Source organism: Ammospiza caudacuta, chromosome 9, assembly GCF_027887145.1.
Source record: "Ammospiza caudacuta isolate bAmmCau1 chromosome 9, bAmmCau1.pri, whole genome shotgun sequence".
NCBI classification, from domain to species: Eukaryota; Metazoa; Chordata; class Aves; order Passeriformes; family Passerellidae; genus Ammospiza; species Ammospiza caudacuta.
In genome coordinates this window covers 30,933,999-30,957,262 of record NC_080601.1, presented here as the reverse complement: position 1 = coordinate 30,957,262, position 23,264 = coordinate 30,933,999, and the positions used below count along the sequence as shown (strand labels likewise).

At 39.4% G+C, this 23,264-nt stretch overlaps 1 protein-coding gene across 1 annotated transcript in view; it reads left to right on the top strand.

Moving 5' to 3' along the window:
* The first annotated feature begins 48 nt into the window (after positions 1–48).
* The window catches only part of CCDC186 (coiled-coil domain containing 186), a 34,570-nt gene continuing 11,354 nt past the window's right edge, over positions 49–23,264 (top strand). The window contains exons 1-10 of the mRNA XM_058810173.1: positions 49–166; positions 13,037–13,715; positions 15,998–16,124; positions 18,078–18,206; positions 19,133–19,345; positions 20,163–20,282; positions 20,843–20,947; positions 21,292–21,390; positions 22,149–22,235; positions 22,999–23,141. Coding sequence (XP_058666156.1) covers positions 13,054–13,715; positions 15,998–16,124; positions 18,078–18,206; positions 19,133–19,345; positions 20,163–20,282; positions 20,843–20,947; positions 21,292–21,390; positions 22,149–22,235; positions 22,999–23,141 — 1,685 coding nt within the window. The 5' untranslated portion in view covers positions 49–166; positions 13,037–13,053. The remainder of the gene's footprint in view (positions 167–13,036; positions 13,716–15,997; positions 16,125–18,077; positions 18,207–19,132; positions 19,346–20,162; positions 20,283–20,842; positions 20,948–21,291; positions 21,391–22,148; positions 22,236–22,998; positions 23,142–23,264) is intronic.

The window sequence follows — 23,264 nt, the reverse complement described above, 5'->3', positions numbered from 1 at the left end:
ATCCCGATCCCGATCCCGCCCCCGCCGCCGCGGGGCCCCGCCCGCCGCCGCCATCTTTGTTGATGTGTCAGCGCGCCGGGCCGGGCGGCCGGCGGGGAGTGGGATCGCACTGTGCCCGCCATGGCCGCGCTGCCGCCGCTGCTCCTGCTGCCCGTGTAGCGACCGGGTGAGGGCCGAGCCGCAGCAAGGGCGGACGGGCGAGTGGGTGGGTGGGTGCTCGGAGCCGGCGCCTTGGCACTGCCGGCGTCCCCAAGCCGCGCGGGCACTGCCGGGCTCCTCGAGGGGCCGGCGCGGAACGGCCGAGGGCGCTGGACGGGACGGGCCGGCGCTGCCCGGCGGGCTCGGGAGGGGCGGCGGGGCCGCTGATCCGCTTCACTGTCAGCGCAGATAAACCCTGGGGGCCGCGGCCGCGGGGGCGGGGGAAGGACGGGCGGCAGGCAGAATCCCCCGGTGGCGAGGGGCTCTCCCTGTGCCGGTGGCGGCGCTGGGCTGGCAGGGGTCGCGCCGGGGCCGCGGGCGAGGCGCAGGAGGAGGGAGCGGGGTGACAGCAGGGCCGGGGCTGAGCTCCTGCCTTAGCAACACCTGCCCGGGCCGGACCTCCGAGCGGGGAGCGCAGGCTCCTGGGCTGGCTCGCAGTCCCTTTGTTTCTGTACAGCTTTCTTTCCCTGGGTGTTAATTACGTTGTGCTTTTTCATTGACTGCGTGTTTATTTTCTGTATGGGTAAATAATTAGATAGCGAAGCCCAGCAGCTGTTACGAAGGTTATTTTTTAGAGCCGGCTGCGTTGTTGCGGTAGGGTACGTGTCCTTGTTTTTGCAGATGGTATTTGTAAAAGCTGCCTGCCCTTGTAGGTTTGAAAGAAGGACTTCAGCAAAATGATTGTGATGTAGGCTCACAGATTTTGGCTCTTGTCCCGGAAAATAGTCTGCACAGGTGAGTCTGATACATGTATACTTCCAGCGAGACTCCGTGCAGACCAAATGAGGATTTCTTAGGGAATTGAAATGTGTGAAGATGAGAAGTATGGCATTCCAGCTTTAGTGCTGCTTTGCTTTATCTTATTGCAGAACTGCTTTTCAGAAGTTAAAATATTGCAAGCAGAATACACTGAAAATCCAGGTATGGCTCCTATCCCAGTATGTTTTGTTGTATAAGGAAATGACTGAAACTGTGAGCCACAGCTGTGTTTCTCTAATGTAATCACTGGCTGCACTGAATGCTTATGTTGCACTTGACTTTAGAGAGGAGATGGTTAAGCTCTGGAGATATGAGAAACTGAATGTATGAAGATGTTTCAGGAGGGTGTTAGATGACTTTTGAAATGTCATTTGTTTTATTTTAAATAAAGAGCTAGATGTATATTGGCTTGAGCCCTTTCTAAAAATCTTCAGTCATCTGTTCTTTTCTGGTTTTAAAACAGTATTTTTCTGTCATTTTATAAGATTTGATTTGGACTTGTTGACATATGTTTGTTGGCATTGTGAGGTTCAGTGTTTCAAACTGTTTAGAAAAGGACTGAAGAACCACATACAGAGAGTGGTTAATTTGATTCTAATTAGCAGCTCTGTTGCTTAATGCTATATGAAGCCAATGCTGAACTTCCTGAGGCTGGCTTTTAAAAGAGCTATGAAAAATAGAAAGGCAATGTTTTTCTGGATATAATTGTGTTATTAAGCATGTTAAATTAGTAGATGTGGGGTCCAGGAAACAATATCCTCTACTTAGTTCTGGGCTAAATTGTTCTGAGCTTCTTTTCCAGTTGCCAAAGACAGTATTGGATAGCCTCGTAGATGCTACTTACCTCCAAGTCATAGTCCAAGACCTGCTGCCTGAAATTGAGTGTGAAAAAAACTCATCAGAAGGAAATAAATGTCAAAATAGAGGGGAAAATCATGACCCTAATTTCAGGAAGTACATGGAATACTGATACTATAACAATATTGTCTATAATACTGCATCTTAGATTAATTAACAGAAGTTAATTAATCTACAGTCTTCTATAGAGCTCTCAGTTGACTTTTTCACATCCTAAAGGATTGAAGTGTTTACTTATTTGTTTTCAGGGATACTGGAGAAACTCTAGGAAAGTCAGGTTTGAAAACAGTAGAACTCTCCTGTCGCCCCAAATGGTGTTTTTCAGTATGTAGTGACCATACAGGCAGTAATTCCAGGGCTGGAATTTTACTGCTTTTGGCATGTTCTGGAAACAGCATTTGAAAAGAGCCATTGAAAGCAAACTTGCTGCAATCTCCAGTGCCAAATATGCCATGATCCATGTCTTACCAGTGCCACGACACTACAGGTTTGTAAGAAGGTCTGCCAGAGCTCTGGCTTCTGTAGTGTGAGCAAGAGTTATGGCTCTGTTACAGGTGTGGAAGAGCTGTCATAGAATGTGTGCTTTCTCCAGCTTGTGTACTCAGTCGTAAATTTGATTTCTTCTCCTCCCTGAAGACATTCTTCTTTGCACAGGTGATGTTATCAGTGTCAGAAGGTGAATGAAAACAGGGTTCTGGTGAGGACAGAGCTGCTCCTGGCCTTGTTGTAAGCAGAGCTAAAGGCAGGGTTCCAAAACCTGTCACCAAAAAGGTGACAGTAGTGCTGTTGCTGGCATTGCGTTCATTGGTTGCTGAAGTAGAGACTCATTTTACTGACTTGGGGCAGTAAGAATTGCTCTGTGCTGAAGACACACAGAAGATTGCAAATCCTGAAGTATCCAAGCCTTATGTGATGTTCACAGTAAAAGGATGCTGTTGCTAGGGTGTTGTTTTCCTCTGATACATAAGCTTCCAATGTTGGGGCTCCTATGACAAAGGATAACTCTCTCAAGGTGTACCCCATGACTTGTGTTATGATGGGAGCAAATCCAGCGTCACCTGTTAAACCTTAACTGATGAACTTTATTTTGGAGTTGTTAACTCCAGGCATGGAGTTAATATGACCATAATATTAACCCTGTGCATGAGTTTTATAGAAAACCTGGTGCTGCCTTTAAGGAATTGTACATTTCTGTTGAACTATCTAACTTGTGATGAAAGCAAAGGAAAGCAAATACAAAGTTTGAGTAAACCTTGTCTTCTAAAGTACTTGTCTTGTGTTCAAAGAATTGATAGAAATGCTGAGCTTTGCACCTTGGCACTGCCATTGGTGTTTAATGAAGTCACATTGAAAACCTGAGAAGAGTAATTGAGTTGAAGTGTTAAACTGATAAAAGCAAGGAAATCCTGCAAGTACCACTGTGTATATTCACTGTTCCACTCCTTCTCTTCAAGCACATGCATCAAAGCAGGGCTTTGTGTGAGTTGAGTCAGAAGCTGTGTCAAGTTCTGCCTGGCTGGAGGACTCAGTGTCCCAGTGTACAGACAGCTTTTCTATTTCTATTTGATCTTGAGCAAAACTGAATTAATATTGGGACACCTAGTGTGGGTGGGACTCTGGTATGTTTCTTTTGCTTCCTGTATGTGCTGTCTGTAAATACAGGATGGCTGGGAATGGGCACCCGCTTTTTTGTATGGAGTGCAAGCAGGGGTGATCAGCATCATCTCTTCTTCAGCTTAAGAATTCTGTCTTTTTCTTAGGTTGTAGTGATGCTTTCCAGTCCAGTTCATCTCCTTTTAGTGTTTCATAACTTGTGTGACTTGCTGCTCTGATTAATGTTGGATGTGGAATTGTAAGCAAATATATAAACCTGAAGCCAGAAGGAGTTTGAAATTCATCTCACATTAGATTATGTAAATTATTTGGTTTTTTGAACCTTTTTACCTCAGTCCCTTTCAATTTAGTTCAAACCTTTGTTTTGTGTCTCTACACAGCTGCTATACAGTAGAGCTGCATTTTATGTCTTATGTAAACCAGAACTTTAGCAGAATCCTCTTTTCTGACACAAACTTCAGTTGAAAACAGAGTTGTCTCTAGTTGAGCTTCCCTGTTTTGCAGTGTTACCTGGTGATGTAAGGCTTAGTCTGAGAAAGGCATTGTGACAGAGTTCTTGTGAAAGATACCATGCAAAACACAGGTAAGCTGGGGATTGACTGGAAACAATAGGAAGGTGTGTTTGGCTGACCACTGTGTTGACTAGTAGACAGTAGCTACGGAAAAAGTAGCCTTAGGAAAAAGAAACCAAAAACTTCACCCAACAAGTGAAGTAAAAAGGTGGAGTTAGCCTGTCCAGATTAGTTTAGGTAACAGTATTATTAGGAATACAGTGAGCTAAAACAAGCTATAAAATTTCTCTTCAATTTTATTTTTAGTTTTACTGTCATGTAAAATTCTTACCAAGAGTTCTCATGCAATGACAAGTTGGCACTGACTTGGAAAAGCATTTTAGTTTGCTTAAGTAATGATTATTGTGTAATAAAGATGTGAAAAGTTCTTGAAGAGAGGCATTTTGGGTTTTGCAATGAACAACACAACTGTAAGAAGCTAGAAATGTTTTCATACCCCAGAATTATTCTTTAGCAATCTTGTTGGGTTGCCATTATACACGTGGCAGCACATAAACTGTCTAACAGGTTCATCTCTTACCTGAGTTTAATAGATTGGAAATTGAATTAAAATGGCAACTAATTCTAACAGTTGTCTGGCTGTTAATGGTTACTTTAATATCTCTGGCTTAGGAAAACGTCTGTAAAGATAATAGAAAGTACTTTATTTTTCCGTTGTGATTCATCTAAGACTGTGTTTCTAATGGAATATTTTATAGCATGATAGCTAAAGGAGACAAAGACCTTTGTGAAGCAAACTGTTCAGGCAAGTTTTGTTCTTTCCAATAAATGCTGGGCACTTGTGAAGCTTTTTTACATTGGGTTGCAGGTTGCTTCATATGTTTGTGACTTGTCAAGAAAACTACAAATCATTTTTATTCTGTTCAGTGTTCTTCAGCCAATAAATCCTGGTTAAGTCTTTGAAATACAAAGTCCATCTCTGGTGTTAGACTGGATTATACTGCATCTCACATTAACTCTTGAATTTGCAGTTGAACTGGTAAAGCACTTGTACTCTCTTTTTGTTGCTCAGGAACCTGCAAGAGGGGAGTCTGTAACTGAGCTGTGCAAATGGTGCTGATGTGCAGCTTTTGCTTTTAGTGGGGTCTTCTGATGAGCATCAGAGCTTTATCATGAAAGTCTTTTGAGCGTTGACATTTCAGTCATATGTCACTTCATTTCATGGGTGCATGAGTGGAAATGTAAGGCAGTATAAAAAATCTCTTCAGCAGAGCTTTTAGTCTGTACTGCAGTGATTGGGGAAAGAACCAACCTGTTATTGCACTATAAATGATAAATGTGCTTTTGGTAAAGTTATCTATTTATCTTTGCTTCATGAGCTTCAGTAGCTGCTTACATGGAGTGAGGTGCTTCCAAGATGGGATTCTTGAGTGTAATGAACCATGTATAAAAATCAATCTGTGGATTGGAATTTAATATTATGTATTCTTTAATGTGAATGAGTAGGAGGCAGAGTTTAAATGGTGGAGCTTATATTGATTCTGAGTTGGCCTGTACACTAGATTCCTTTTTTAAAATCATAATTATTGTTGAATAACAACTTCCAAGGGTTAAATGTAAAACTGCTATTTTAGGATAGCTTTAGGGCATTGCTGATCCTTATAAGAATTTTTGAAGATAATGTCAGCAAAAAGGTGTGTTTTGAAACAGTGCTCAGTATTACTGAATTAAACACAGTCCTTGCTTGCATGTGAAGTAAATGTTAGATTCCATTCCAGCAGAAAGAGCTGAAGTGTCAGCTCACCTCCAAGTTGTTGATAAGATGAGAACTACTTGTGCTCAGTGCTTTTGCAGGTCAAGACACAGAACACTGTAAGACAGTGGATGTTTTATTTGTAGCTGAGTCCAGTGCATGGGTGTGTCTGGGCAGGCTGCTGAGAGCTTTAACTCTGGAGAGCTGGAGTAATGGGAGAGTGATTTGCAATGTGACTTCAGGTATAAATGTCAATCTTCAAAACAGCTGTAAAATACACATAACTTCCTCTTGCAAATTCACATGACTGCATTTTAATTTGCTATTGGGTGATACCGGAAAAAAAAAGTCAGTATTTTCTTTGCAGTTAAAATTTTATGAGGATAATGCTTTTCATTGTAAAAAAAAAAAAAAATAAATCTGTCTTCCAGACCTCCCAGTTCTAGATTTAGCTGGTAGTTTGGAGTTTTTAGTAGTCTTTTGGTGTGTGTATCTTGTTTTTTTAACCTTTATTATTTTATTATTAGATAATCTTTGAAAGATTTTACAACTAAGTTAAAAGTATGTCTTTTTTCAGGTATCACACATATCAATGAACAGGCCTCTTGATTGCAGGGCTGTTAGAAAGCCAGAGTACTAAAAGTGAACAGTTCCTGGTATCTCTTTAGACCAGCTGCAGTTTCAGGTGCTTCAGTGCTCTGCTTTGGTTTCTGAATTGTTGCAGGTGAACAAACAGGGCAGTCATTGTGAAAGCATTACATTTCTACCTGGTTGAGCTGGGGTGTAGAATTTTCTGTTCATCTAGTACTGGGCTCTGCAGAGAGAAACCCCACAACTTTCTGTATCTGTAGGCAGGCTGTATGTCTGCTTTCCTAAATTCAGTTTTGCCGAAACTGGAATGATTCATAGATGTCTGCATCCAGCACCTTCAGTATCAAAATGGAGCTATTTTTACCCTCCTTGCTCCCACAACATTGCCATTAGCTGGCAAACAAAAATCTCTGTAAACCCACAAACAGGCATTTTTGGTTGAATTGGAGAGAAGGATGCAGAAGAGCAGAGCTATTTGTAAAATCAGTTGGGATGTGTTACAGGGAGCAGTAACAGTGCCTGGGACTGACAGCTGGTTATTTCAGCTATGTGTTGCTGCCCACTCTTCTGGGGTGGTACTAGGGAAAAGAAGTCATTATTAGCTCTCACTGGGGAGCCTGAGCATGTTAAGAATAAACCCCTTTTCTAGCTATCTCCATAAGAAGCTCTCCAAAGGACAAGCATCCCTTCTCCTGGTTGCTGCCACTGGACACTAAACCTGAACTGCAGAGTTCAGGAACCAGAGCCAATATGGAAGGATATAGAGGAAGGATGGTGAGTGTTACAGAGCATTTGAAGAGACTACTGCTTAAGGATGTTTGCTGGGATTTTTATGGAACTTATCTTCAGAATGTGCCATCTTGGAAAAGAAAATAAGGAGCAACAGCAGGAATTTTGTGAGTTGTCATCCAGTTCTTGAGAAAGAACCAGGAAGTACAGATCACAAATTGCAGCATGAAGAGAATTGCTCTGAAGCAATTTCAAGGCCCTTATTTTCTAGATAGGTTTTTCCTGTAAATATGTGGACTTTGTTTAGAGGTGTGCTGTGATTCCTTGGCAAGTTTACAGTACACAGTGCAGTGACAAAGCAGCTCTGAGTCCTGAGGTGACATCAGAATAAGAGCAGTAAGGACTTCTGGGAACTTGGGGTGCTTGTGTTGGTGTCACCAGGTTTTTCTGTCATTGAGCTGCTTGCCAGGCCCTGTCATGGTACTTAGGACAGTGCTGAGTGTTGGAGTCATCTGCCCGTGGCTGCTGGAGCACTGCATCACTCCTTTCCTTGTCCCCCACCTGCTCTCTGAAATGCATCACAACTCTGTGGCAGCTCTGAGTATTTTGAGACTTCAGTCCATTACTACAGGAAATTTGAGTACTCTGCTGTGACTGATGTGAAATGGAAAGATGAAAGCTACCTTGTACTTCTGTTTAAAAATGAGCTTGTTTCATATCCTATAAAACCTGTCTGGATACTTTTTACATATCCAGAGGTAAACAGTAAATATGGTCTGAGCTGGAGTGAGAAATGCTTTTTCACAATTTTTTTGGATTGCACGTGTATTTTTTGGAGAGTAGATGATTCCTGAGCACAGCCAGGCATGGAAAACATCTGCCCAAAGATGATGCAAAACCCTTTCTTGTTGAAAGGAGCTAAAAGAATTGACTGCTACTGGCTATTATGTTATGTAATGTGTAGTTGAATGTGTCTGGTGTCCAGTAAACTGTATTTGCTGTATTAAGTTTTTATTACTCCTCTTTCAGAAGGTTTTCTGCCTGAGAGTCCCTTAGCTCAATGCTCTTCACTTTCATTTCAAGCCTGGGTTGAACAAGGTTTCATATCTGCACTCACCTGTGTGTGAAGCATTATTCCTTCCTGCCCTTTTTTGCCCCTCTCTCTGCAGTATTTTTAGGCATTGAGGTGTAACTATATATATATTTTTTTCTCTTTAAGCAGTGATTTTTGTTTCTCAGGACCTTGACCTTAAGTTTGCTTACAGAACCACCCCAGGCACACATTTCTGTCATTCTTTAATCTGTTTGTTGTAAAGAACCTCATTGTGATAGTTACTAGGTGACAAGGCACACTTTCTTTTTTTCACTTGTTTTTAGTCAAGTCTTCTAGGGAGCGACACCTCAGTGAAAGATTCCTATAGTTATCATTTAATGTGTTTCTTTAGCTGTCATCTCACTTGTGTTTTGGAATTGGCTGAAACAAAGTATTTTTCCTCTTTCTTGACTATTTACAACAGAAGTATTGAGAGTTTGGGTCAAATTCTGCTCATTTTTTGAAATTAAATTCCAGCATTAGTAGTGCATGTGCTTAGGAAAAGACCTTTGTAGTCAGGGACTTAAAAGAATCATATTTGCATTCAGTAAGAAGATTGAAAAGACAAGCAGTTTGAAATGGCATAATATTGGATTAAAACAGACCAGAACCTTGTCTGTACTCATTGCATAGCAGGCTGGAGCTGGCAAAGGTGGTGTTGTAGTCAGAATTAGCAGTACTGCCATGGCAGGAGGGATTTCCAACCAGTACAGTGGATGAGCAGCCAAGGGACGAGGGTGCCAACAGCTTCCCTAAAAAGTTAGGAGTGTAAGCAGATGAAAGGGGAGGTCTGAGTGTTACAGAAAATGCTTTTCTCTGTGCCAGTGCATGGACTCTGAAGTGAGAATTTGCTGTTACAGCATGAGCTTCTCTGGACTGCTGCTGAAGGTAGCTACAGGAAATTTTTTTCTTCCTTTAGCTGGCATGTTACAGGAGTGTATATTGAGATTTTTGATATTCTCCCAGGATAATCAATACTTATACTGTGTCAGATACTTCCTTGAAGAGCTTAATTGACTCATTGTCGTATTTGTTCTTCTTATTTGATTAGCAGTTAATAGAAGACGTTTCTGTTGTGTAACAAAGTGAAATAAAAAATGCTATTTCCTGAGTCTTTGTATTCACTGCCATACCTGGGAGACATTTGTATTCAAAAGTTGTTGTGCTGTTCACGTGTTCCTTTGGCAGGCTCTCTGCTCCCTGCCTCTGATTCCAGTCAGCTGTGCTATCAGCAATTTAGCAGATAAGCACATCTTAGTTTAAGTAGTGTGATAAATGGCTGTAATCCTTACCAGTACCAGCCTTTAATGTTATGTGTCCTGTGCTAGCTATTTAACTACTTACTTATTTTAGATGTTACTGTGGAACTTGGAGATCATCTGTGCTGGTGCAGGTTTAAGCTTAGTTTTGTGAATAATGATGAAAAGTATGTATGCTCTCTGCATCTTTGAAGGACACATCTGTGATGAGAAACAACAGTGGCTGTTTAAAGAAAAGGCAGTTTTGGCTTTGAAGGGTACAACTTGCCTGTGTTCTGATGTGTAGGGAGGTGTTTTGCAAATGTGGCTGAGCTGTGCTCCTGTTCCTCATTCCTGGATCCGAACTGATGTAATTCCACTTGGATTTGTGTCACTGCACTGGGGGAGAGCACAGCCAGCTGCCTCCTCTGCTGTGGGACAGGAGCATGGGGGAGGATGTGTGGAGTGTCACACTAATTGTGAGCTGTAAAACACAGGACAGCTGGTCGGACCAGTTACACAGAGTCCTGTCACAGCTGCAGAGAGTGTCACAGGGCAGTGACAGAGCTTTTCTCATGCTGCCCTGGATGGATAGCAGTCATTCATGGCATGTGGGCAAGCAGGCTTGGGCTGGGCCACTCTGGGTGCTGCTCTGAGAAGGTCCTGTGGCCCAGGCAGCAGAAGGGACTTAGACTTCAGGGTGAAACAAGCATCACATTTCTGTCCTGCTATCAAGATGATGGTCAGGCCTAAGGAAGGAGCAGAGCACATGGTTGAAGGTAGAAGCTTTGCAAAACAGTGCAAGAATCCAGCACTTTGCTGTCACTCAACACACTGTGCTTGTTTGATGTTTAAACATATCATTACATAAGCCAGTTCACTTGCTTCAGTCAAGATTTGCCTTTTCTGATTGTTTTTGCTGCCTTCTGAAGACATCATAAGAGCCACTAAACTGTTTTGTTTCCTTAATGCAGTATACATAACCGTAGTACATCCCTGATTTTGAAAAGGTAATTTTAGTAGGGTAATACAAGATGGATATTAAACCTGGGAAGGTGTGGATCTCCTATCAGATGGTGTCCAAATACTATCTGGAGCTTGATGGATTTGTGTGTTTGATGTGAAACAGTCAGATATTAGCATGTTTCATCTCAACTGGCTGCTGCTAAACCGAAGGATTCTTGTGTCACACAAAATGTTTTGCTTACAAACCAAGAGCCTTTTCTCCAGTGACATCACTGCAGTTTTGTCTCTGGCATTATATAGGAATTAGCTGTTATACTCAGTTGCCTGAGGTAGGCAGAACAAACTTTGAATATTCAGGAGGTATTTGAATGTCAGTATGAATTTGCATTGACAGCTGCTCCACATGAGTTCTTTGTCTGCATGTTTCTGGTGTGAAAATAAGCTGTGACCCTGTGATCAATTATTTAATTTCTGTTTAAGAGTTAGTAATTAGAAGGTAAAAGCTAATATTATTCATTGACAGTAGGGGGGAAAATCTATGTATGTCATACATAGGTTCAGATAGGTGCAGGCAGATTTGGGCAGATAAGGCTAAATCCAGTGTATTGGAATCATAAAGACTGTGAACTTAATGTGGTAAATTATATTCTAGGTACCACTGGAAATTAAAGTACAACTGCAGGGAACACTAAATCATCATAATTTACTTTTCATGCTTTAACTGATTTGTATAGTCATTACTCAAATTCCTCATGTGTTTGATATAAAACTTACACTTTAGTTATGATTAATAATAACTAATTTATTTGGATATGGAGTCAGTGGCTCTTTTTTTCTCTGTGACTGAGTAGTGCAAATAATTGTATTTCTGATTCCACGTAGATTAGTCTTTGTAATGCTAATTCACAGTATTATTTACAGAAGGAAGTAACACAATAAAAAGAAAACTGAGTGACCTTCCTAATGTGCTCTTTAACAGGGCTGTATTTTTCACTTGTTGCTTCCATATGGAGATAAATACCCTCCAGCTTGCTGACTGGACTGGAAATTTTACGTGTAACAACCAACATGGAAGTTCATGTATCCAATTTTACCACTCCCTTTCTTGTGGTAAAGGTGAACTGCAGCAGCTGGGCAGTCACAAGCAGGTTTGAGGCAGTAGTACATCAAACAACTGCACATTATGGGATGTTCTGTAATACTTGAGAAGTCCCTTTAAAAAGGCTTAAAACAAGGTAGAAAACCCCCTCTGATCATTCCAGAGAAAGCATCATCAGGAACTTTGACTAGAGTAACTACTAGAGAAAAAACCAGTTCCTCAGCTTTATGCTAATAGAGTATCTTTTACAGCTGAGTGTGAAGTGGATTATAAACTTCTTTTGACAAGAGGGAACAGATACTTGCAGGTGAATTTTTCTTCTGTCTTAACTGCATAATTGGCAAATTATCTTATGATTATTGATTAAAGTGCACTAGTCTGAAAGCATTGGTTTTTAACAGCATTTTAATTAAGTAGGAACTAATGTGTTCTGCAACTATCAAGCTGAATACTTTTTCTTGCAGTTATGTTCACTTTTACTTTCACATTGAGACTGTCAGTTGGGTTTGTTTTGTTTGAGAATAATAGTAGTACATTGTGAACTTTCATTGCTAGCAGAAGTTATCAAAGGGTAGATGGGTACCAAAAGAGCATTTGTTTGGACTGCATGAACCAAGTAGTGAGATTTGCTGGTTCCATTGTTGACCTGAACATAAATCTTTTGAAGCAAAGGGTAATGAAAAGTTTGCATTGTTTATAAATAGCCTAAATTTCCAGTGTAGGAGGATAGGGTTGCATATAAAAGTTAGGACTGCTGTAATGAATTTCTCCTAATGGAAATAAGGGCTTCCTGTGCTTGCTAAAAATGCTAGTAGTCTTTTCAGATACTGGACCATCTGGGATTCCTGAAAAAGTATTATAAGTCAAAAAGTATTATACCCAGGCTCTTCCATAATTATTCTGGCTATTTGGTTCTCACTGTGGTGTCCTTCTAGAGAGCTTCTACTGAGCTTTTCAAGTCCTTGCTCTGCAAGCCACTGTTTGACAGAGTAGACCTGCCCCAGCCCATCTGTGCTCTTCCACAGCGGATTTTGGTTGCTTGAAAACAGATGGCAAAAGAGAATCTCACCCCATCCTCCCCCAGCCCCTTCCCTTAGTTTCCTGGGTGCAGATGTATTTTGCTGTATGGATGCTCAGTGAGGACAGGACTCTGAGGAAATTGGATATTCTGGCTGGACCAGGGAGTCACCCTGTATTGTAAAAATGAATAAATCAAGACATGTTGCTTTCAAATCATGTATAGGGAAGTAAGAGCTGTAAGACCCTGGGTGCTTAATCTTTTTAGGTTATTTATTGTCATGAAGTATTTTTAGAAGTGATTACTTGGAATTTTTGTGGATTTAAATGGTAGAATTATTAATTCTAAGAAGTTCTGCTTTTTTCTTACCTTGGCATTTACTATCTCTCTGCTTCATGTTTGCTATCCCTCATTTCTCACCTTCTCTTAAGAAAAAATGTATTGGAGCATTTACTTAAAGGTTGGGCAGAAAGATCAACAAATTCTGTATAATATGTATCTAAATATTTTTCCACTTAGAATTTTACTTTCTAGTAGTCTTTATTCCCCCTATCTCAATCTATTTTGATATTGTATATAACATATTGTAATATGAATTCTCCATCTAGATTTCCAAAGGAAGATTATGGAGGAACATTTACCAGAAATGCAGAGCACACTGGAGCCAGTCAATCTGTCAGATGATGCCTCTTGCAAGTCCTCAGAAAATGAGAAGGCTGATGAAACACCTGGAGTGGAGGAATGCCCAAGCACCAGTTGCACTGGAGGTGATGCTGCTGTCTTGGAGAGGAAATTGAGTTCCTTGTCCCCAGATCAGGATGGCACCAGCAGCAGTGGGGCCCCAGCAGAAGGACAGCAGCCGTGTGGAGGGACAGACTCCTCTGCCAATGCCTGCTGTGAAACAAAGGCAGGAGGCTCCACAAAATCACAACATCTACCTAGTGAAGAACTTGAACAACATGATCCAAAAACTAACCAGACAGAACAATCATTAATGGAAATATTACAGGATCTAAGGGAGGAGTCTGATTTTGTGACAAAATCAAGTGATAAAATCTATTCAGAAAGCCCCTATGACACAGACTGCACAAAGAAACTTATTTCTACAATACATCAGACTTCCTCACAGGAGGATTTGCTGAAGGAAATAGAGTCTGAACTCTTATCCACAGATTTTTCAAAAGAACCAAAGCTCCCCAATGGTGTGCAGAAGGGTGAACATGCCTTGGCTGTGTTTGAAAAATGTGTACAAGATAAATACCTACAGCAAGAACAAACTATTACAAAGTGAGTATTTGAGTATGTGCTTCACAGTTGGAGGTGTGTGCTGAACAACTTTGGCTGCATGTTGTGTGCACCTGCATACAACATTTTGGTATGAAGCAAGTTGTCTTGAGTTGGTATGAGGATAGTTAATGAGATTTTTTAAAATTGTTTTGTGCAAGGAATAATTTTTACTTGTGGCATGTACTTGTAAATAAAATTGTGTGCCTAGATGTCTGAATTCTTGCAGGATTTGGCAGGAACTGAATAGCCAACTGTGTCATTGAATAGCTTGCCAATGTCTAGAATTACTTAAATACTGCAGCAGTAATGGTGATTTAAAAATAGTCCAGGATTCATTCAGTCCATATGTGTCTATGGAGAAATGAATCTTTGAAAATACTAACTCCCACAATGGGCATTTTATTTATGTTCAGAATTGCTTGTTTCTTTTTCCAGTAGTATTCAATCTCCTGCTGTCATCCAGCAAAGTTGTTAATCAGATGAGAGTATTATTTGAGTTGGAAGTGCCATATGCAGATAAACTGCTCTGCACATTTTTTAGGAGGACTTCTGAAATGCATGGCTTATAAGTGTTATAATTAACTGGGCTTAATAGTTCTACCAGGCAGTATTCAACATGAATATTTCTGTTCATCAAAAGTCAGTTCATTGCTTGACTTCATGATTCCTTACTTGGCGTTTAATACTCTGTTGCCTCTTTAGAAATGTTTTTTTGCTAACAAAATGTAGCCTCTAACTTTATATTTATTCCTTTTTGCAGAGCTGGAAATAGAATACTACTTTTTGTATAAGGCTCTGCAGTACCATGATATAGGAGGACATCAAAGGAAGGGAAACCAGACAGGGGGACAGAGTCCCAGTAGGGAAAGTATTCTGTTGCACTTCACCAGTTAACCTCTGACAGAAACCATCCATGTGAGGAGAGTCAGCTGATGACAGGAAGAATGCACAGTTACACATTCAGAAGTTACAGAGGAGGAGTGGGAATCTGAAGTAGTGGGTGTGTAGAGAGAGGTAATTCCAGGAGATCATGAGATAAAGAGTTTTACTTACTCATAGTAAACTCAGAGGCAGGGCAGCATTTTCAGCCATGGATCAATTACTTCCTCAGGGACAAGTGTTTTTATATGTGTGTATGTTATATATACATACAGAAGGCTTTATGTAAAAACATGTCTCTTTTGGGCAGCTGCAATCATTTGACACTTGGGAATTCACCTTAAGAGTATGAAACTGCTGTGGAACATTTTGTGTTTGGCCCAAAGGCTATTCTGGGTTCTGTTTGTTTTGTCCCTTACTTGATGATCAGCAGAATTCCTTGTAACATCATTCTGGAAATAGCCCAGTTGTCTCCTGTGATCAGATCTAAATATGTATGTCAGCAGCTGTGGCATGAATTAAGAATTTGAAATCCTGGAATATTCATTAATAGATTAAAAAGCAAATCACAGGTGCTCAGCTCTTTGTAACTGATGGTTTTGAATTCTTTATAATTTAGGAGACTAGTTTGTTCAGAGATTTTTTTTCAACAAAGGGGTGGATAAAGGGATAATTAAGTATCTTTTTCAGGTAAATGCATGCCTTTCAAAAATTTATGCATTTAGTGGCCTAAAATACCCACCCTGTAATGGTATCTGCAAACATGTAAATACATGTGAGACTATTCATTCAGCAGTTCTGACAATGTAACTTCTGAGTTCCATGTTAGAATGTCAAACTAGGTCTGAGTTGGCTTCAAACAGCTGAACTGGATTTATTGCTGAAAATTGAACTTTATAAAGAGCATGGGCACAGATACGTGTTACCCACTTAGGACTTAAATCAGGATTCTGTTTCTTACCAGGTTGTGAACTTCTTGGGTACTCTGAGAAATCCATGAAATAAATAAAATTTCTGTGTTTTCAGACAAATGATGGTGAGACTATCTGACTGGAAGTTACTGTATGTCATTATCTTAAAATTACTGGCATTTACAATTTCCTAGTTTCATAGAGTTACCAAATGTCCCATGTCATTATAGACCACAGCCACCCTAAAATGCTGGAAACAAGCAGTTTCCTCACAAGGAGGCTGCTGCTTGCTCTTTTGGAGTTAAGTTCCACATGCACAGTATTCTTTTTTTTTTTTCCTTGTAAAGCTTTCATGGGTTTTTTTAGGGTTTCTGGCTTCCAATAAAACTTGCAGATCGATGAGCAAAACCCATGTTTCTTGAGATTGAAAACAAGCAACCAAAAAACCCCAGTACTGATGTACTTTGTTTTTAATTTTTTTTTTCTTTATAGATTGATGAAAGAAAATAAAAAGCATCAGGAACTGATTTTGGAAATTTGCTCAGAAAAGGACAAATTAAAAGATGAATTGAAAAAACGAACAGAAACAGAAAAGCAGCACCTCAGCATCATTAAACAGGTACAGATAACAAAACAGAAGTGCTGGTTAGTACTTCACCTGTGTATAATGTCGCTGTTGCCACTGTTGATTCCCATGCTTGTTATCCTGAGCTTTTTAAGAGGATAAATCTACTTTTGTATTCCAAGAAATTGTCTAAGTGCCTTTAGTGAATTTGGATAAGCTGACTTTCTGGATTCCCATCCCTTAAATGTTCTTTATCTGGCAGTCTCTGCTGTGGTAGTAGCAGGTACTAAATACAGGAATTTTCTGAGGGGCTTGTTAGAACCCCAGCAGGCCAAGGAGGACCATGGTTTGTGCATGGTGGAGGCTGCTTTTAATGTGGGAAGAAAAGGTTTCACACCAGGTGTCACTGCTTGGCTGTTATCAGCTATCTGCTCATGTCCCTGCAGCTGGCTGGCCAGCTTTATAAACTGATTACAGGTTACATCTTTGAAATCTGGCAAGAGAAACATTTAAAATACCAATTTCTGTTTGTCCAAGTGCTGGTGACTATCCTGGTTGTCAGGTTTCTTTGTTGGTGTCTGCATCATGCAGAAATCTGTTCACAGAGCAGGGTGTCAGGCTTGAAGTGTTCTAGAGGAATATATTCATGTAGTATATTCATATATTCATGGCTGATTTCAGAGAATATTTGAAAATCCATTGTGTGATTGAAAAGTGTTATTTTTAGGCTACACATGCTTGTGCCTGAATAAACCAGTATGAGCAACTCTCTCATTCTTTCTTGTCTGTATTTCCATGATAGCTCTGTCGTGAGTCATGTATGATTTCTTGAAGCTCTATCATGCAGCAATTGCTTTATTCCATTCTGAAAAAAATACTTGTGAGGGTGTTTGTGATACTACATGCTTGCAAGTGATTTCAGAAAATATTCTTTTGGACTATAATAGTTTTATATAGCTGTTGATAGCACTTGAGCTGTAAGAGACATTGCAGTGAATCATTTGCATTTTTCTATTTGTGAAGGTGGTGTTTTATTGTTGAAATTTCTGTGTTAGTGCTTTATGGTAACTTCTCTGTATATGAAACCTTGGCTGCACTCAATGCTCTAGACAAACTGTACCTGCCTGCTTGTACATGTGAAGCTTTTTCTTTGGCACATGATGCATTTGCAGAGCTGAACAAAGTGTGGTCAAGTCATGGTGTGGTAACAGAAGCAAATTGGGTGGTTCTTGCCTCTTACACAGCAGCTTGGGACTGCACAGAATGTACAGTACTGATCCTGGCATCCTGACACTTCTCCTCCAAAGCAAACAAACAAAACCAAAACCCCCAGCCTGGGTGAGCTGGCTTTCCCCTGGGACAAGAGGAGAGCTGTGAGGCACAATTTGAACAAGATTTGGGCAGTGTCACAGCCTTTGCAGCCACCAGGCTGCTCCTGCTGGATTTGCATGACTTGGCAGGGAGCACCCTCTGGGAAGTGTTCCAGTTAACACTGGGGATTATTCTTCAGCTGGATCAGGTCTCTGACTTAGTTCACTAGGTGGCTAAAAAAAGTGCCAGCATGATGACTAAGCTCATCTTTATTTGCTGAGTGATTTTTTCAATGAATTAATTCCCAGTCCATTTCAGTATGGATGCATGGCTGCTTTGCTGGCATGGTGAAGGATATGGCACAAGGATAGGAACTAAAGGATGGAAGGTGAGCTGCTCTTCTCTGGCAGCTCTGACTTGCTGTCAGTCTGTTATTTTGTATAGTAAATTACTGTGCCTGGTGTTTTACTTGGTTTGAAGCATCTTCACTCTCACTGAAGATGAGAATTGACATTTTTCATGCTTTTCCTACTCATGCAAAGCTAGATGTTGATATGGGTGGTTGCAGCCTGACAAGTGTAAAATACAGGTAAATATCTGTTGAAGCATCTAATTTTGTGTGAAATATGCCTGCCTCTATAAAACATGATCAAAGAGTTATTTTCCCTATAATTATATAATGATGTTGTCTTTTAGCTGGAAGCAAGAATAGAAGAGCTTAATAAAGAAGTGAAAACTAGCAAAGACAGACTTGTAACTCAAGATGCAGCAGCCAAAAATACTATTCAGCAGTTGCATAAAGAGATGGCCATTCGAATGGAACAGGTAATTTGAAGAAACTTAAACTATTGTACATCTACATTACTGAACAAACTTGGTTCTTGTAGGAAACATATTGGATCACTAAATAAGACAGAATAGTCAAAGATTGGATCTGCTAGTGTGCAGTTATATATGCATTTTTGATAACAGCTATTTCGAAATTCACTGCTGACAGTTAACACTTCAGAGTGCCTGATAACTCTTTTAAAAAATACCTATTTTTATATGTATTGAATTCAGCTCTCAAGGAAATCTCATTTTCTTTACCTGTAAGCTGAACTTGATTCAAAAGGAGCTAAAAGCTGACAGTAGCTTTTTTCAGACAGGCTGTCAAAAAAATTAATATTTTTCTCAATTCCAGCACAAAGCTTTTATTTTATCTTTGTGTTACTGAAATCTGGGATTTTTTTTTTCCTTTTTAATATCATACTATACCAAGTATTTTCTCAGTTGCGTGTGTTCTAAAGCTCAGTGTCTGATTTTATTTTTTTTTCCTAATTTGAGGCAGAGCTTGTTAGGTGTGGGGTGGGGGGAATCTTTAAAAGTTAGCCACTGAAAGTGATCCAGCTGAAAAACAAGCCACTGGATAATGATTGTGCAGTTGGCAAGTTGGCATGTGGATGAAGGAAGAGAGAGTACCAGTACTGACTATTTGCAAAATTTTGTTCCTAAATATTATACTTCTTTTCTTCTAAAAACCAAATTACTCATGTATTGATAACTCATTTGAGATGTTCAGCTGTGAAGATGCAGCTGTTACAATATTTATTGTTAAAAGTAGGAGTAATTTCAGTGCTTAAGAGGGATTAATGTTTGTCAAACTGGAGCTTTTGAGTCCTGCCTTGTTATGTTACTCTACTGCAATACTAAAAGTACCTGGTTAATTCTGAAATGCAAGGTCTGATTCCTTGTGTTTGGTGTTTTTCAAGGCAAACAAGAAGTGTGAGGAAGCTCGGCACGAGAAGGAGACGATGGTGATGAAATACGTCCGCGGGGAGAAGGAGTCGCTTGACCTCCGAAAGGAAAAGGAGGGCCTGGAGAGGAGGCTGAGAGACGCAAACAAAGAGATAGAAAAGCTTACAAATAAAATCAAACAACTTTCTCAGGAAAAAGGAAGATTGCACCAGCTCTATGAAACAAAGGTACTCCAAGGACTGCTGTGTGACTTGATTAAAAGCACTGTCACAACAACCTGATCACTTGTTTGCTGTTGTACTTGGTAAAAGAAACCTGTTCTCATTTATTTTCTGCTGCACAGCTGTGAAAATGTCTTCCTTCCAAGGAAAGGGGGAAAAGTTACTCAGTTCTCATTGCAATCTTTTTGAAGTTCCTTTTAATATTTCCCTGAATATTAATTTGTGAAACATAAGATTTTTTTTGTTTTTTTTTAACAAATTTGAGAAGACAGCTTGTTTCAGTTGTGTAGATAAAGGCTGCAGTGGCATTAAACTACTGCAGTCTTTTTTTGTTGTTTTTTCTATGTTTTCACTCTGTATTCCCTTTTTTTACTACTAAAAATTGATAATAAAGCAATAGAATTCTTCATGCAAAATTTTGCCACTCATTTTTAGAAAGCAGTAAGATTATTATTAAATGGTTCAAGTCTTTTGGTACTCCTTCAAAGCTGTTTTTTCAATTCTGTTTCATGTGGAAGATTCAAAAATTAATAAATGACTAGAAACTACACTTCTGAAACATAAATTTCCTCTCTGGTGCTTTGTCTTTTCAGATATATGATATTAACATATGCTAACAGTAATGCAACCTTGCTGTTCTAACCACAACACTAACGGGGTTTTTTTTCCCCACTGGATTTAAGCATTATTAGGCATTCTGAAATATGTGCATGGTTTTGCAAAACCCAGACAATAAGAAAAAACAAACAACTTGATAACTGGAGTTTTATTCTAGAAACACTAGATCATTTAATTTTATAAAAAACCTATGAAATTTTCTCAGGATGGTGAAGCCACTCGACTCAACAGAGAAATAGAGAAATTGAAAGAAGAAATCAATTCTCATGTTATCAAAGTAAAATGGGCTCAGAACAAATTGAAAACAGAAATGGATTCACACAAGGTGGGTAAAGTGATGCTGATACCATTACATGAAAATATAGTCAGAGTAATGTACTTGTTACAGTATTTACTTTTTATGTACTGTTCCTAATGTGGTGTTCCTGTTTAATTTAAATACCTGCAGCAAAAGTCAGAATAGTGTTCTCAAATAATGATACTGAAATGGAAATGTTGAAAGAATGTGAAAGGAGGATGTACTGGGGCATTCTCTTTAATTTAGTCATCAAATTCTAATTTGTTGTTAAGTTTGTTTTGGGAGTGGGTTATTTATTTGAAATAACTGTTATCTTAGTTTTTAAGTGATAGAGTTAAATCTGCTGTCTGAAAATGTGCATGGCACATAAACAAGAGTTCCTTTTATTGTGCCTTCAGTGTTGGGTCAAATGGAATTACATAAATTAACAGCTGAATGGAAGCAAGGGGAAAAATAGTGTTGGACTTCTTGTTTTTTTAATTCTTTTCAGACTGAAAGGGCAGTTTTGTTATGAGTAATGTGCTTCTCAGATGAAGTAAATGGACTTTACTAGGTTTAACCTGTTCTTTTAATTACTGTTTTTGTAGGAAACCAAAGAACGCCTCAAAGATGCAATGACAAAATTAACTGAAGCAAAAGAAGAAGGAGATCAGATAAGGAAAAACTGTCAAGAAATGATAAAATCCTATCAAGTAAGCACATTTTCTCAAGAGGTCAAATTATTGTTTAGTGCCTGAGTCTTCTTTTCATTTCTTTTTAGCTTAAGCTGTAGCAGGAAAGAATTATCCTGTGCAAGCTCCAAAGCTGAGATGAATAGGGATGGGCTTTTTACTTTACTGAAAACTTGTTAAATAAAAGTGAAAATGTTTATCTTGATTGGCATGCAGTGTGGGGGTCTTTCTTGGCATGGTCAGGATTATCAGAGGTGCACTTAGAGGAAAGACTCAGTGAAGTGAAAAGCTGCCTGTGCACTCATAGAATAGAAAGGGAAACGTAGAACTCTAAAACTCTACTTACATTTCTTCAATCCCTTTAGGAGTCAGAAGAAATCAGAACAAATGAATTGGATGCAAAATTCCGAGTAACTAAAGGAGAACTAGAGAAACAAATTCAGGAGAAGTCTGATAACCTGGAAGTAAGTATGTGTTGTGTGGAGTCCACTTTCTGGTTAAGAATTCCATGAAATTATAATTTTGAGAATCTTATTTTAAGCTGCTTACAGTTATGCCACGTTCTTTGGGTTTTGCCTTTTTTGGTGGTCTGATACTAAATCCCAGGTGTCTGCCCTCCAGCATTGCTTTTTTGGAGGATATCTTCAGGTACTACCTTGGATTCAGTTTTTATGAACAAAGTTAGGGGGAAAATAAGATATAGTGAAGGTGAAATAACTTCTCTTTCATTTATAAACATGAACGTTGCTGTAATTAAAAGCACAAATTCAGTTGAATCAGGCCTTTCCCTGACCAGTATTTTGCCAAGATGTATGCCAAGAAGAGACAAGGACCAGCCTCTGTTTTTTGTAGAGATTTGCTAGCCCCAAAGTGAAACTCTCTAATGATGTGTGTGCTCACAGCTCATCTGTGCACGTGCCCTCTTCAGAGGTGACCAAGAGCCAGTTTGCTCAGAATTTCTTAGGGCCTGTTGTGCCATGGATTTGTGTACCTAAAGCCAGAGTGTGCAGTCTCACTTTTCTTCTCAGTTTCCTGAGAATAAAGAAGCTTTGAGGTTTTGCTTTCCATTCTGAAGAAGTAAACCCAGCCTTTGGGGTACCTTTTCTGCCTCAAGCCTTCTCAGCTGTTGTGATGGCCTGTATTGGCCTAGTTTTTTTTTTTTTTTTTTTGAGGTGCCACTGTACATTTAGTTATCTTAATGAGCTTTTTACCTTCTAAAAAGGTGCATCATGCAAAAATAAAAGAAGTGGAAGACTTGAAGAGAACATTTAAGGAAGGCATGGATGAGCTTCGAACGCTCAGAACAAAGGTAAAGTGTGCTGAGTTGGATTGGGGTGGGGCTGAAAGCACAGTGCTGGGCTTTTGGAACAAAATACATTCCACTTCTAATTGTACGTTTACTTCTTCAGGAATAAACAGTGTGAGTAGAGATTGGCTGGCATGTGAGACTATAAAGGATCTCTTATTGTTGACTTTGCATAGCCTTTTTTAGAAAGTAGGAGCTGATCTGTAACTCAACAGTTCATCATGTATGCCTCATTTGGCTGAAAAGTTGAGAAACATTTTAGATTTGTAATCCTGCAAATATTTTAAATCTTCTAAATTTAGTTTAAATAAAATACTTGTAAGCTTCTCCTACCTGTGACATAAGTTTTTACCTCTGGTAAGGAGGTAATGCTGTCCCTAACTTATGGACAGTCTATAGAATAGCATGCCAGTCCCTCCAGAGCAGCTCAATAGGATGTGGAAAAAGGGAGGGAGACAGAATAAATGGTTGCCTTGGTAAATGGGGAAATGTCATATCTGTGGACCCTGAACCATTAGGCTGATAAGTTTGAGCCTTTGGGCAAAACTAATGTTAATCATGCTTGTTGAATTTAATTTTGTTTGCTTTTCTGACTCTATTTGATCTGAAGTACTTTGGGATATTGGTCTAAGTTACTTGGAACCACCAAAAAATTAACACATGAACTTTGTACTACAGTCTAGATATGTGATCAGAATAATTTCGCTCTGAAGTTTGTGAAATTAAATAGTTTCTGGTTTTATTTATTTTTTGTTTTTCCATTTAGGTAAAGTGTCTAGAGGATGAGCGCTTAAGAACAGAAGATGAGTTATCCAAGTATAAAGAAATAATAAATAGACAGAAAAGTGAAATTCAGAATTTGCTGGACAGAGTCAAAACTGTAGATCAACTGCAGGATCAGCATCAGAGGTACAGCTGTGCATTATGAGTAATGATTTAAAGATTTTCTGAGATGTGGAAGGGTTTGTTTTATTGAAGTTATTGATGCTTTAAATTAATTGTAATTTGAAGAATGCCTGTCTTTATTTAAAT